General features: G+C 35.3%; 1 protein-coding gene across 3 annotated transcripts in view; it reads right to left on the reverse strand.

The window, feature by feature from the left end:
• MINPP1 (multiple inositol-polyphosphate phosphatase 1) overlaps nt 1-16973 on the reverse strand; it is a 65132-nt gene that overhangs the window by 43746 nt on the left and 4413 nt on the right. For 2 of the 3 annotated variants that reach the window (XR_006739128.1, XM_045567936.1), the window contains exons 3-4: nt 12273-12370; nt 4108-4241 (exon numbers count right to left, since the gene is read on the reverse strand). The exons of the other annotated variant lie outside the window; for it this stretch is intronic. Coding sequence is in view for 1 of the 2 variants with exons in the window: in XM_045567936.1 (XP_045423892.1) it covers nt 4108-4241; nt 12273-12370 (232 nt within the window). In the remaining variant the exon portion in view is untranslated. The remainder of the gene's footprint in view (nt 1-4107; nt 4242-12272; nt 12371-16973) is intronic. 3 annotated transcript variants of the gene reach the window in all.

Genomic DNA, 16973 nt, shown 5'->3' on the forward strand with positions numbered 1-16973 from the left:
TTAATGACAGTAATAAGAGTATATTACTTACAGCAATTAATTTTGGTGTCTGGGAATATTCCCGACAGAATGGAAGATCTCATGAGGCAAGAATTACAGTCCCGATGTAAATCTTACTTTGAGAAAACAGAAAGTAACTTGTGGAATTCCCTCAATCTAAAAAGATAATATAGTAACAGGGATATGGGGGTGGGGTGGGTAGAATAAAATCCAGAGATATCTCATTTCTTCAGTAAATTCAATCTGCCTTTCCAATCGCAGCTGCTTAACACATTAACTGCCATGCGAGTTGTATTTAACTCACACTAGTTTTGAGCCCAGGGCCTTGTGAAGCGTGCGTAACACACATCTCTTCACCTTGGGAGCCATGAGAACTATTTTTCAAGTTGCCTATAACTCACGTACAGAAAACAGTAAAAAATAACAAATTTTTCATTAAATTAGAAAGGATCATTTTGTTTTCAAAGTTTTTATTCTATTTTCATAATAAAACGCTGCGGCCCCAAGGAAAAAAATTTTTTTCTAGTGTGGCAAAGTGTTTAATAGTAAATTTACTGGTTTTAACTTTAATCCCATCACTGTGTTGATGGTACAAGGAGGAAAATAAAAGTCAAGATCCTAATAAAAGTCAAGAAGGCTGAACTTGAAAGGCTGGTTAGATTTAACTGAAATTTTGACACTTGTCAATTAACATTATTTAAAATCTTCAATTTTTTCATCAACTAAAATTATGCTATTAAAATTATGTTGAAAAAATATTCGGTAGCATTGAAGAATGTCTCTGATTTTTAATGTTAACATAAAAATATAACAACCTATATAAATACTACCATCTCAGTGTGGGGTCAGGGAGGAATGCAGAAAGCAAGAAGTAGCCTGGGAACTCTAGAATTAAGTGAAAGTCATTTCCCCAGACAATATCAATAACAGAATACTGTCTCTATATAAACGTATATATATATAAACATACATAATATAGACATAACTCATTTATAAATTCTACATCCAAATACAAAAAGGGATTTTAAGAGTCATGCAAGAAAAAAAGATTAATGCTTTGATAGATCAAAAAAGTACAAAGATAATATACTCTATGAAAATCTTATTATTCTCCCACACTGATACATAAGGCTATGTGTGGAGGGGGTAGTACGTGGAATTCTCTCTACTTGCCACTCAATTTTGCTGTGAACCTAAAATTATTTTAAAAAGTAAAGTATTAATTAAAAAAAAAAAACTCATTCTCTGCTTGCTGAGGTACTTGCTCACAGCATTGCTCAGTGTCAATCTGTTTTTTGGAGAGAAATCTGATAGAAGTCTCTAAGTATCCTTTCTTCCCCTTTATCATTTTACGAAAATTTAATCTTTATTCAGCTAAATAAAACTTTTACAATCCTAAGCAGTCTTTTAGTACAGAGATACCCAGGCCCTGAAAACCATCTGCCAGTTTCTTCACAATCACTGCTGAGCAATGCTTGTTGACTCTCTGCTTCCCCAGAACAGGAAGTGGTGGCCGAAATGATTTTCCATCTTAAAGGGTCAAACTCTCCTTCGTTTAACTTTTTGTACTGTCTTACAATCTTACATAAATAGTTATATCATTACACACAGCTTTTATAAAACATCTTTATTTTCTCTAGATTTTAAGTGCCACAAGTGCAAGTAGTCATCACTGTATCTAAAACACTGCCTGACATAAAGCATAGTAGTTGCTTAAAATACTGTTGAATGAATTTTCTTTTCAATCCACAAATACAGGCATAATCATCCAAAAGAAGTAAAGATTTTCTCCATCTTGCAATGAAAAGGAAATTAGTTTAATAAATGAACTCAAGGCCAAGTCTAAAACATGAAATTCATTTATGTTTCCTATACACCTTACACACATAGGCTGAAGATAATTTTATACAACATTTTTAATAATTTTGTGCATGAAACAAAGTTTTGACTGAGACCCATCATATGAGGTCACGTGTAGAATTTTCCACTGTGGCATCATGTCTGCACTCAAAAAGTTTTGGATTTTGGGGGATTTTAGATTGGAGGTAGTCAACCTTCATTCCCCTTTTCCAAGGTGAGGAATGTGCAGTATTAATAAAAGAGAACCAGGACTCAAACCAAATCTAAACATCTGCCTACTACATCACATTGCCTCTTCAGTATATTGCTGCACCTGATGCCACAAGCCATGCATGAAATTTAGCTTCATTAGCTTCCAAGTATATAAAAACACAGTTAGCTATTGCTTAACATAATGGAGTACTCAATTAGTTGCATTTCCCCCTCTGCACTTTACTTATGGGTAAGATAAGCAAATTGTAAGAAAATAAACTAACAATTGGAACTTCCTTTTTAAGATAAAAGCAAAAACAAATAAAACCCCCTCATGGATGATCTGGATTACTATAAACAGAGTAACCTCAATTTAGAATGATTCAACTTCAGACCATGTCCAGAAACCAGTGCAAGTCAGAGATTTCCTATACATCTACAGTTTTAACATTCTTTAGCAATCAATGACAGACAAAATTAATAATCCCCCCTCAAAATTCCATTCCCAAGCAAAATGAAAACATCCACAGGAAAACTTGAATGCAAATATTATAGCAGCATTATTCACAACAGCCAAAAAATGGATATAAACCAAATGCCCTTCAACTACTAAAAGGATGAACATGGTATAGTACATAGAATGGAATATTATTCAACCACCAAAAAGAATTATACATGCTACCGATACATGCTACAACATGGACAATGACCTTTGCAAATTATGCTACGTCAAAAAAGCCATTCACAAAGAACTACATCCTTAATTTCTCTCTGTAATGTTTTATGGTTTTCAGTGTACAGATATACTTATTCTAAAACACAATGATAAATTTCTTACTTAAGCTTTAAATGTAGAATCAAATTATAACAGCAAACCTTGCAAATGTTATTTTAAAAAATCTTCCTGACGCAGTTTTAAGTTTACCATACCTCTTATTCAACAGTGGGACAAACAATGAACAATGAATAGTAATCTTGTAAAGTGTAAGGGTTATAAATCATTCATAAAATTGAGCAGGAAAAAAATTAACTCATCTCCAAGAAGGTACTCACCTTGACTGAAATCCTCACAAATGCTTTTGGTAACAGAAACTACTCAATCTGGTTTTTATTCCCTAACTCCTATCAAACCCAAGAAAAGGGAGTCACATCCCCATGCACAATATATTTATATAAATAAAACTTAGTCCTGGAGACACAATGAAGCACATCATCTCCAGTCTTTTCTGTCTTAATTTTTAGAGCATGATTTTTGTCTCCAATTTTAAGTGTATAAGCCTTCATGGAAGCATGTCTGTCAAGTAAAATGGAGTTGAGATTCTATCGAAGGTTCAAGTCATATAAAATTATTTTTTAAAAAAACTTGAAAAGTATGACTAACAACAAAGACGTTTCTCTTTTAAAATAAAACATGTTGCACATTCATACCAGGAATCATGTACAAGAGAGCTCATAATTACATTATATATAACAGTCAAAGATACAAACTATCTAAATGCCCATTGACAAGAGTAGATGGCATAAAGTATATTCACATCACTATATATTGTACTACAGTGAAAAAAACTATAGCTATAGGCAATAGCTTGATGAATATTATAAACGTAAAGTTGAGAGGGCAGAAAAAAGCAAGTTCCAGAAGACAATTAGTAGTATGATTATAAGAAAAACCAAATATAATGTTTGGGCACAACATACATTAATAAAAACTATTTTAAAGAGGCAAAGGAATGATCAACACAAAATTCAAAAGAGTAGTTTCAGGAGAAAGAGAGGGGGAGGGAGCAAGGGGGGCAGGCAAATGGAATATCTGAGGAACATGTAAATAAACAAACGCAAGTTATTAGTAATGTTCTAGTTCTTGGGTTGAGTGGAGGATTCATATGTTTTATAACTTACATATACATTACCTAGTTCTTTTCTAAGTATCGATTATTAAAATATTTTTAAAAACACAAGTAAAAACTATTTAAAAAAATTAACCATTATAAAACATTTTCCAGAATCTTAATTCCAAACACAGAATGTACTTCAAATTTTAAAAAAAGTTTTTACCTTTGTTTCTGCTCAACTGCTTTGTCCAAGTGCTGAAAGATATCTTGAAACAGGGTGCAGCTGGATCGACTATTAATAGTATATCCATATCCTCTTTTCCAATATTGTTTCAGATCATTTAAATATTCTAACACCTAAAAATGAAAATTTCAAAAATCATTTTAATATATTTTCATCACTATAACAGATTCCCTGATTTAATGATTCTCTCATAAAAGGTTACATTGTTGAATTATCATTCTGCATAAAACACAGTTTACATTTGTCTTTCCTAGCATGTAAGAGTTGGCTTCAAAGGTCCATGACAAGAGATTTATCACAAATTTGGACCAAGGGTATGTAGAGGCTGGTGTGCAAGAGCAAGTCAGTAAGTGCTCACAGCCAAGAATTCTGACAGTTCAGGAGAGTGAGGTAAGGACATGTGCTCACTTCCCCTTTCTTCTAAAATTATATTAAGATGACAGATAGCAAAGATACATACGGAAGAAAAAATAGACATACACAGAAGAATATTCGTTACAGCACAGAAAGATACCAACAGCAGATCAGAAATTCTTAAGAATTTTGAAAAGGTAGAAATCAAATAGAAAATGAATTACTTTGGTTCATGTGTAAGTTTGGCAAAAATAGTAAAAGTCCACCAAGGATATGGGAAAATAGGTACTGCTGGAAGGCATGTATATTGGTATAGATACTCTAGAAAGCAAGTGGCAAAATCCATGAAAAAGCACATACTCTATGACCCATTTAATTCCATTTCTTGTAATATTCACAGAGGAACACAAGGGATAATGCAGAAGAATATGTTACTTACACAGCAGCACTGCTTACAGGAGCCAAAAAAATTCCCAGAAATACCTAAATTCCTCTAATAGATGGATGATTCAATAAACTATGGTATACACATACTATGGAATGCTTTGCAGTTATCAAAAAGTTCTATATTATAGATCAACATGTACTAACATCGAAAGATCTCCAAAACACACTGCTGAATAAGAGCAGATTAAGAATACAGAATAATACCATTTATTAACCAAAACACATATATGCAAATATACATTACACCCTTTACATTTCTGACGCTGATTATAAATAAAAGCATAAAAAGGGTTAGGAAGGTACACATCACCGATAGCAGTGAAGAGGTCTAGAATTGGGGCTGGTGATGAAGGCAGCCTTTATCTGAAGGTTGAACTTTGCATTCATGTACCATTTGATCAGATATAAGTAGAGGACTAAAATCTGTAACTAGGACTAAAACCTGTAACTAAATCATAAGTAGTAGACTAACACCTATAAACCCAAAGAGGTGCAAGATTAAGACTACGCAGTAGTTACAAGCCTTTGTTTCCAAAAGAGCTCTTGAGAAACTACAAGTCAAAGTAAGTTTTAAGTGCAGAGGCAGGCCAATGCCATACACAAAAAACAAAATAAAAAATATGTTTAAGAGGCAATTTAATCAAAAAGTTAGCAAAGGGGACAAAGTACATATTTAAAAAAGTAAAAGTGGAATTAAAATTGAAGTATGGTAAATCTATTCAAGAAATAAAATATAGTATTAGAAATGAAAAAGGAGGCAACTGGAGATTTTTTAAAACCTCAGGTGCACACTACTAAAACCACATTTTTTTTAAACTTGAAAAATGTAAGTGAAATGGATGATTTTTCTAGGAAAGCACAAGTTACCCAAATCGACTCAGAAAAATCTGAATATACAAAATAACTATAGTCAAGGGTTTACCTAAAGGATACCAGGCATAGTTGGTTTTAAACATGAGTTCTACCAAAGCTTCAAGAAAGAGTTAGCTCCTAATATTTAAACTATTCCAGGGAACAGAAAAAGATGGAAAGATTCTAAACTCACTTAAGGAGGATGTGAAAAGTTGTCAGAATCAAAATGGAATCACTTGTGTAAAAAAAAACCCCAAAACCTGACAAATAAAGCTAGGAAGGCTACGAAAGAAGGTTTGCACACTTGTATGCCTGATAACAAAAACTATCACAAAAGACTGCAAAAACCACAACCTTGCACAAAGGCCCTTTCAACCTTTACACTCACACAAAAAAATTTCTGCAAGGACATCTGCCAGCATATGTCTGCCCCACCTCGGATTGGCATCATCCTTGTTACTGATCCTTGTAGCCAAGGATAATCATTCCAGAACAATTATGTAATTCTCCTCATTTCTCCTTTAAAAACTTTTGTCTTCTTTTACCTCCCTGAATATGCACAGTTTACTATAGCATGGATATGTATTCCCACTGCAATGCAATTATTCCCAAATAAACATCAGTTTCTCTTAGAAAGCCTCTGTTATTTAGCTTGATAAGGCTAATAGAGGCCTACTGCCAAACCTGAACAAAGAAAAGGGGAGAGGGGAGAAAATTACAGACCACTGCAATGCCACAAAGTCAGCATCCCTTGCCCTCACCCACTAAATGCCAAGTACAAGTCTGAGTCATTGTTTTAAACAAAAATACTCTTATATTTCTAAACCCCCCCAAAGGGAAAGGAGTAAGGCAAGGACCAGAAGTATCACCCTTTACAAATGACAGCCACTGCTGTAAAACAACCTTACTATAGCCATGACTTAAGGAACCTGAAATAAAACATTACCAAATAAAATTCAGCAATATATTGAAAAGATGTTATCATCTGCCATAATCGAGTAATTCACACCAGTCATGCCCTCCCCTCAGAAACAACTAGAAAATGGGATAAAATATATAAAACAGATGTTTATGGACATTGGGCAATTTAATCACTGAGCTGTAATCACTGAGAAAAGGGAAACAAAGCAAACTCTACAACTGCCCAGTTTTCTGCCTGCTGGCACTTTCAAACTGTGGCATAGGAAAAAGATTTCCAAGCAGAGCTCAGCAATCTTGCTGAGTTGAGGAGTCAGAGCTCAGTCTGTGAAGCCTAACCAGGCTGGATGAGCAGGGTAGTATATCAGAGAGGAAGGAGCTACACAAAAAAAGAGCTCCATAAATCTGTGGGATACCCTGATTCTGAGGCTGTAGAGTTGTAAGCTGAACAATTCCAAAGGTATCACGAGGTAGGGAGATACTCAAGTTCCAAGCAGCCTAAGCAGAGAGAACTGGCTAAGTATCCAGGGCATTCACTAGAGACCCCAGTAAGAGTCGCACTTACATTCTGAGTTTTGTAGGATCAGGTATGCACAGTATGAAACTCAGAAACAAGCATCAAAAGGATCAAGCTGAACCACAAATAAGTTGAAATTCAACACTCTGCCCATGTTGAATGCAGCACTATCCACAATAGCCAAGGTATGGAAACAACCTATGTGCCCATCAACTAAGGAATGGATAAAGAAAATGGAGTATATTCACACAACAGAATACTATTCATCCTTTAAAAAGGTGGTGATTCTGTCACTTGCCACAACATGGATGAACCCGGAGAACATTATGCTAAGTGAAATAAGCCAGACACAGAAAGACAAATACTACATGATCTTACTTATACGTAAAACGTGAAAAAGTAGAATGCATAGAAGCAGATAGTGGAATGATAGTTGCCAGGGTATGGAGGGTGGGAGAAATGAGGAGATGCTGGTCAAAGGGTATAAAGTTTCAGTTAATGTAGGATGAGTATGTTCTGGAGATCTAATGATGACTACCTTTAATAATAATGTATTATATACTTGAAATTTGCAAACAGGGTAGATCTTAAATTTTCTTACTACCATAAAAAGTTAACTATGTGAGGTGATAGACATGTTAATTAGCTTGATTGTGGTAATCATTTTCCAGTGTATCATCTGCATCAAAACATCATGCTGTACACCTTAAATATATACAATTTTTGTTATTTATACCTCAATAAAGTTCGGGGGGAGTGTTCTTACTTAGAAAATATAAAGAAAACTTCTCACCCCTCCAGCCACATTAAAAAAAAGAAAATATAAACAAAATTTCTGACTTTAAGATGATGGAATCAACATATATCTGCCCTTTACTCTCAGAAATCACCCTAAAAAAAGAATGAAAAAGATAAATACAAATGCCTTCTTCAAAGAAATTAAAAGACCTTGGTACCCTGAACCACCACCATAAATAAGGAAGGATTACCAAATGCAGTGAAAATCAAATAAAATATCTCAGGTAAAACCAGCAGAACACAGATCTTCAAAGCACACAGTACACCTAGAGGACCAAAACAAACAATCCCTTGCTTGAAACAATGAGAATCAGCCTCCCTGGACAACATATGACACTACTACAAGGTAACAGGCTGACAGTCCATCTTTTAAGACCCTCTTTTTTCTGCTTTTAAGAGTAATTATTTGTTAATTTAGAGGTGAATAACTCTAAATTGGAAGGAATATTGCTCCTCTCTGGATAGCTGTTCAGCTCTGCTGGCTGGCTAGAGAGAAGCAAAAGCTAAAATGAATTCACCACAAAGATGAGTAATAATTAAAAAGGGGGCTTACACTAACCAAGGAGGGGAAAGACCTCTACAGGGAGAACTAGGAAACATTGAGGAAGGAAATCACAGAGGATGTAAACAAATGGAAAAGCATATCATGCTCATGGATTGGCAGAATCAACATTGTCAAAATGTCTATACTACCCAAAGTGATTTACAGATTCAATGCAATCCCCATTAAAGTACCAATGCCATTTTTTGCAGATCTAGAAAAAATAATTGCATGCTTCATATGGAACCAGAAAAGACCTCAAATAGCCAAAGCAACCTTAAGCAAAAAGAACAAATCAAGAGGCATCACCTTACCAGACTTCAAGCTGGTATACTTGGTATACTACAAGGCTATAGTAACCAAAACAGCATGGTACAAAACAGAGACATAGACCAATGGATCAGAACAGAGAACTCAGATATAAAATCATCATCATATAGCCATCTGATCTTTGACAAAGCAGACAAAAACATACAATGGGGAAAAGAATCCCTATTCAATAAATGGTGCTGGGAAAACTATAGCCAGCCACATGTGTAAGACTGAAACAGCACCTCTTACCACTCACAAAAATTAATTCATGATGGATAACAGACTTAAACCTAAGTCCCGAAACTTTAAGAATTCTAGAAGAGGCCAGGCGAGGTGGCTCACGCCTGTAATCCTAGCCCTCTGGGAGGCCGAGGCAGGTGGATCACTCGAGGTCAGGAGTTCGAGACCAGCCTGAGCGAGATCCCGTCTCTACTAAAAAAATAGAAATAAAAATTATCTGGACAACTAAAAATATATATAGAAAAAATTAGCTGGGCATGGTGGCGCATGCCTGTAGTCCCAGCTACTCGGGAGGCTGAGACAGTAGGATCGCTTAAACCCAGGAGTTTGAGGTTGCTGTGAGCTAGGCTGATGCCACGGCACTCACTCTAGCCCGGACAACAAAGTCAGACTCTGTCTCAAAAAAAAAAAAAAAAAAAAAGAATTCTAGAAGAGGTTGGAAAAACTCTTATAGACATCAGCCTGGACAAAGAATTTATGAAGAAGACCCCAGAGGCGATCACAGCAACAACAAAAATAAATGGGACCTGATTAAATTAAAAAGCTTCTGCACAGCCCATGAAACAAGCAATAGAGTGAACAGACAACCTATAGGATGGGAGAAAATATTTGAATGCTACACATATGATAAAGGGCTAATAACTAGAATCTACAAAGAACTCAAATCAGCAAGAAAATATCAAACAACCCCATTGAAAAGTGGGAAAAAGACATGAACAGAAGCTTTTCAAAAGACAGACTAATGGCCAATAAATATATGAAAAAATGCTCAGTGTCTCCAATGATCAGAGAAATGCAAATCAAAACCACAATGAGGTATCACGTAAGTCCAGTGGGAATGGCTCTTATCAAAAAGTCCCAAAATAAATGTTGGCATGGATGTGAAGAGAAAGGAACACTTATACATCACTGGTGGAGCTGCAAACCGGTACAACCTCTATGGAAAGTAGTATGGAGATAACTCAAAGAGCTAAAAGTAAGACCAACCATTTGATCCAGCAATTCCACTACTGGGTATTTCCTCAAAGGAAAAAAAGGCATTTTATAAAAAAAGACACTTGCACTCCAATGTTTGTAGCAGTACAATTCACAATCGCAAAGATGTGGAAAACAACCCAAGTGCCCATCAATACATGAGTGAATTAATAAAATCTGGTATATGTATACCATGGAGTATTACTCAGCCATAAAAAAAATGGTGAACTAATAGTAATACCTTTTATAACAACCTGAATGGAACCGAAGACCATCCCCCTAAGTGAAGTATCACAAGAATGGAAAAACAAACACCACATGTTCTCACCATTAAATTGGAAGTAAATGATTAACACTCATGTACATACACTAGTAAAATTCAATGGAAATCAAGCAGGTTGGGTGGGAAGGAGGATGGGTAAATTCAGACCTAACAGGTACAATGCACACTATTTGGATGATGGACACACTTAAACTTTGACTCAAACTATACAAAAGTAATTCATGTAACCAAAACATTTGTACCTCTGTAATATTCTGAAATAAAAATTAAAAAAAAAAAAAAAGGCAGTCATCTGCCAGAAAAGAACATTCACCCAAGAAATTCTGCTATGGAGCAGATGAAAACTGCAATGAACCAAAGATACAGAGTATCATAAATTCCAAAGACTTACGAAAATAATTTTTCTCTACAAGAAAGCCAAATGTAGAAAAAAAAGATATAAAAAAGAATATAGAAACATATCCAAAAATAGTTTGGTGTTACCTAGTAAATTTGAAATGCATATCCTATGACCAGGCAATTGTACCACAGACATACAACTTCAGAAATGTGTGTATGTACCCCAGTAGAAATATACAAGAATGTTCATGGCAACAATGTTCTTAATAGCCCCCAAATGAAAACAAATGTCTGCCAAGAAGATAATGATAAATTATTAAATATTCATATAATGGAATACTATAAAGCAATGAAAATAAAAATTATAGCTACCTGCAGCATTATGAATAAATCTTAAAAACATAATGTTGAATAAGAGCTGCGTACAAAAAAATACACAGTGGGTGATTCTATCACGTTAAGTTCAAAAACAGATAAAGCTAAACTGTTTATTGGGGAAAAAATAAACAATAAACTACTGTAATGAAAGCAAAAATACACAAAAAATAATAATGGGGAAATTTCAGACAAAGACGAAAATTTTTTTAATTGTAAGAGGTAAGTTTGTTAAACTCTGCAAATCTGGATGACATGGATAATTTCTATAGAATATTAAATACCAAAACTGACCTCAGAAGACACACACAATCTAGATGTACTTATTACACACAAGATTTATACAAACTTGCAAAAAAGCTATCATATAGAAACTTATCTAGTTCATGTGTTATTTCTTTTGTAAAGATTTGTCTGATGCCACTAAATCAATTTCCTCCTTTGTGCACTACTATACCCTATCTATACAGGCGGTCCCTGACTTATGACAGTTCAGCTTACAATTGTGACTGTACAATGGTTTTATATGTACACAAGGGATAACAAGGTTTCACAAGTCCATAACCCTGAATGATCCATACTGACAACACTTAAGAAAACAACACTCTCCTACCCCACCCCTCTGCCTCCACACCCCAGAACTGACCAGAATTTATCTCCTTTAATGTTACCAGAGGCCTGTTGTTCCTTCTTTTTCTAGAGTCTAAAAGTCAGAGCTTTATGAATGAAGAGGAAAAAAAGGATATTAAGCAGGCAGATAGGAACTGTAGACAAATTACTACCACCACCAGGTAGAACACAGGACTCAAATTCTCATGAAAACTGTTATAAAATAGTTACTAGGTCTCTGGAAAATCATTTATCTTCTCTGAGCTTTGGCTTCCTATAAAAAGAAAAATTTGGATCATACTAGCTCTACAACCCCTTCCAGCAATAAAATTTGATGACAGGTTAAGTAAGTTTTTAACTCAGTTGACCTAGAAATTGAATCACCATGGGAAAAATGTTTCCAAGAGTTTTATGAACCCAAATTATTTACAAGTAGGTGGGACCTATTTGAACATTTAATCTCTATTTAAGGAAAATTAGGAGTTAGTCACGAAACAGTTTATGTTCCCTAACTCTGCTTATTTCCTGAAAAGCTGCTTCAAGCAATAAAAAAAAAAAAAAAAGCAGCAAACAGTAATACTTACCTTTGCATCATCTATGTCAAAAACATCACACCAAGGAGATTTAATACCTTTAATTGCCAAGTCAAATGAACAGGTGAAAAAAGCTACCTGAATTAAATCTGGAAAAAAAGAAAAAGTAAAACTTTGTGGGTCATTATTTTCTGTAATTTCTCAAAGGCTCAATAAATACCTGTAGAAAGCCACGTGTGGCACAGCTTAAGAAACTGGGTATGTTTGGTTTGGCAAAAACAGTAGTTTCTTCCTAGCTATCAGAGAATTAAGACTTGCTCTGTACAATCTAAAAGAGCAGAACCACAACTATCAGGAAGAAACCATGAGGAGGTATAGATTTCAGTACAATAAAATTAAGAAGCTTTCTGTAAATGGCAACTTTTTTCTGCTTTTAAAAGTAATTATTTGTTAAGAGTATGTTTGCCTAGCAAACCCAATAAAAAGTTTAACTCAAGGACTTGCTATAGAAAACATAACTTGATTGTTAATTTTAGAGGGTTGGAGGATGGGAGCTAGTTATAAAGGTTTTAGACCTCATATGAAAACTAAGAATAACAAAGTACATTCATTGAACAGTTGTTTAAATTATACAATTTATAACTAATAAGCAATAGCAAGTATAGAGAGGAGGATATAAAAGGGGAGAGAAGACTACAGAAGATAGGGAAGAAAGAGCAGAGTAACTAACGGGAAGGAGAAAGGGAAAACAGAGCCAAGGAAATGAACAAAGAGGAAAACAAATCACACATTAATGAGGAAAAGAAAGGTTGGCAACAGTATCAGTTTTCCAAATTTAGCTGCTCAAGTGACTTAAGAAGTGGACTTCAGAATAAGTTATTTGAGATTTTTATGCTAATTCACTGATTACATTTAGATACATAGGGGCATTGAGGAGAAGGAATAAGGAAATGAGTGCTTGGGCTACAAAAGGTAGTCTTTGTCAGTAGCAAATAAAAACACTGCTGTTCTCTAGTCAATGGAAAGTGTGTGATATTTAATGTGTGTGTGTGTGTGAGTGAGAGAGAGAGAGAAAGAGAGAGAAGTCAACTGCAGAGGTTGCCTCCATTGCTTTGATTTTTCTTTACCTTACTGCCTTCCCTCTTTCCCAAATGAAAATGAGACCAAAATTTACTTCATGTTACATGCACTTCACACTAGTTCTGAGTTTAAAGAATTCCCCTAAGGCAGGATATAGTACAAAAATATATCTCATTGGGAATACACATAAAAGTCATTCAAAAACTTTATCTATGTACAGAAGAGGTTTTATAATCCCAATACCTAATATAATGTACTGGTTTCTAAGTATTATGTATGTTTGACAAAAGGACCTGGCTTATTTACACTCAAAGTTTTAATTCAGAAACTATGAAAGTCAGCCTAAATGCTGTGTTCTTTAACTGGAAAGGAGCTTTCTGATAAAAAAAAAAAAAAAAAAATCACCAAAAAACTCTTTGAAGTATACGAAGAAAAAGCATGAGTGAAGACTGAGCCTAAGAGACCTGACTCTGCCACTAATAATCCTGGGCAAGGCACTCTAGACTCTCGAGGTCTCAATTTCCCTGCCTACAAAATAAGGAGGTTGGGACCAGGCACAGTGGCTCATGCCAATAATCCCAACACTTTGGGAGGATGAGGTGGGAGGATCATCACTTGAGGCTAAGAGTTCAAGCCCAGCTTGGGCAACACAGCAAAACCACATTTCTACAAAAAATAAAAATGTTAGCTGGGTGTGGTGAAGTATGCCTGCAATCCTAGCTACTCAGGAAGCTGAAGTGGGAGGATCACTTGAGTCTAAGAGTTCAAGGTTACAGTGAGCAATGATGGGGCCACTGCACTCCAGCCTGGGTGACAGAGTGAGACACCATACCTTAAAAAAAAAAAAAAAGTAAAGAGGTCAGACATATGATCTCTGACCCATCTGTTATGACCCTTCTGACTTTTGGTCAATCTTCTTTTGGAACCTCAAAAATATTTCAAGTGGATCAGAGATTTAAACATTAAAAAAAAAAAAGAAAACAATAGGAAAATATAATCATCTAGGGGTAAGAGGGGATTCCTAAGCAAAATGCAACTCATAGAACCCATAATGAAGAGAGAGATGGCTATTTAAAAGATGTAAGCTTCTGTACCATAAACCTAAAAGATAAGCAACAAGAGGCAGAATTCAGATATATTTAATATAGCCACAATACATAAAGGGTATCTGTGATCAATAAGAAAAACACAAAAATAACCCAATAGAAAATGGACAAGGTTATAGAGGCAATTCTCAGAAGATATGCAAATGTCTAACACATAAAAAGATGTTCACTTCAAAAGTAATCAAAGAAATGCAAATTAAAGCCAGATATCTTTTTTTTTTTTTTTTTTGATATGGAGTCTCACTCTGTCATCTGGGCTAGAGTGCTGTGGCGTCAGCCTAGCTCACAGCAACCTCAAACTCCTGGGCTCAATCAAGTCTCCTGCTTCAGCCTCCCAAGTAGCTAGGATTATAGGCACACATCACCACATCCAGCTAATTTTTCTACTTTTAGTAGGGCCAGGGTCTCACTCTTGCTCAGGCTGATCTCAAACTCCTGAACTCAAGCGATCCTCCAGCCTCGGCATCCCAGAGGGCCAGGATTACAGGTGTGAGCCACCACACCATGCCACGCCTGGCCATGACATCATTTTTCACTAATCAAATTGGCAAAGACTAAAATGACTAATAATATCCAGTGTGGATGATATATGGGAAAATGAACATTCTCATATAATGCTGATACAACATAATTGTTCTCTATACCTTAGAGAACAATTTGGAAGTATATATCAAGATGTAAAATAATCATGCTTGTTAATCCAGCAATTCACCTAGTTATTTATCTTATAAACTTTCAAGAGCAGAAAACAGACTAAAAGAATTAAAAACCAAGAAAAATTTCAATGGGAAAATGGTTTCCTATGAAAAGAATTTGCACTGTATTAGCTACAGACTTTTACAGCAGTAAAAGAAATTCAATGATGGGTTAAATAAGTTTTAACTAGCATTAACCTAGAAATCAAAGCATGTATCATATGGAATAACACAATCTAAAAGAATGAGACAGATCTGTATGTAAGAAAGATATATTGTTCAGTAAAAATAAATTACAGTAGATACACATAGCCTCACCTCTCTACTTTAAAAAAAAGATATTTAAATAGCAAAAGTATATACTGAGCAGTTATTGTGCCACTGTAGTAAATGCTATGCATGAACTAGTATCATACAATCGTTGCAATAATCCTGAGGCCAGGTATAATTCCTATACCCATTTTACAGAGAGGGCAACTGTGGCAAAAGTTAGTTTTTCAATAGGATAATAGAGTCAAGATTCAAATACAAATGGTCCAATTCCAGAATCCATGATTTTAACCACTATGTTTATATTGCCTCCAAAAAGAAGTTGCTTTCACTGGGGGGCTGAGGCAGGAGAATCACTTGAGTTCAGGAGTTTGAGACCACTCTGATCAACAGCGAGACCCCATCTCTACAAAAAATAAAAAAATTAGTTGGGCGTGGTGGTGAGTCCCTGTAGGGGACTACTAGGTCCCAGCTACTAAGGAGGCTGAGGCAGAAGGATTGCTTGGGCCCAGAAGTCTCAGGTTGCAGTGAGCTACAATGATGACACCGCACTCCGGTTGGGTCAACGGAGCAAGACTGTCTCAAAAAAAAAAAGTTGCTCTCAGTTACCTCATCAGTAAAACACAAACAATCCTTGCCCATTCAGAGATTAAAAATAGTTCTTAAAAATCCTTCTTCAACAAACTAAATGCCCACTAACAGAACAGCTAGAATTACAAACGTTAAATCAAAAATGCAAAGTTGCATAAAAATCTAATTTCAGACTCATACACTTTAACATTCTTAAAAGCTTAAAAATCTGCAAAACAATATCCCATTTGTGTATAAAAATTGGCATGGGATGATTTAAATGCTCAATTTATGACAATGGTTAACTCTGGTGAGAAAAAGGGAAAAATAAGATCCAGGAGTAGGACCAATAGACCTCAATTTATCTAAAGCAACTAACTGAAACATAATATTAAAATTGTGGGTAAATGAATGTTCATTATATTTCCTTTTACTCTTAACTACATGTTTGAATTATTTCCCAATAAAATAAACAATTTTTAATGCTCCACAGGTGACTCCAATGTATAGCCAGGTTATGAAGGAAAAAAGATTCAATTTCAAATGCTCGTCTAGGTTTTTTTATTTTGAACCTTAAAAAACATCCAGGTTCCATGATTGACAGATTCTACTCTACTTTCATTTTTCCCCCTCAACATCTAGCTCCAGTCTTTTGGAAATTAATTCACAATATAATGAAATCCACAATCTTTGTATGTAGCTTTGTCAACATCTGCCCTATGAATTACAAATTCATAGAAAACAGGAAAAAAATCTTATTTTCTTAATTTCCCATTGCTAGCTGACCATGTGCCCTGGTTTTCTACCTGTTTTCCCACCATAATTATTAATAGTGTTCTTTGCTTGGCCAGTGGCTCACACCTGTAATCCCAGCGACTTGGGAGTCTAAGGTGGAAGGACTGCTTGGAGGCCTGGAGTTTGAGACCAGCCTGAGCAACATATTAAGACCTCATCTCTACAAAAAATAAAATTAGCCCAGTACTGTAGCAGGTACCTACAGTCCCAGCTACTCAGTAGACTGAGGCAGGAAG

This window comes from Lemur catta, chromosome 14, assembly GCF_020740605.2.
Source record: "Lemur catta isolate mLemCat1 chromosome 14, mLemCat1.pri, whole genome shotgun sequence".
NCBI lineage: Eukaryota > Metazoa > Chordata > Mammalia > Primates > Lemuridae > Lemur > Lemur catta.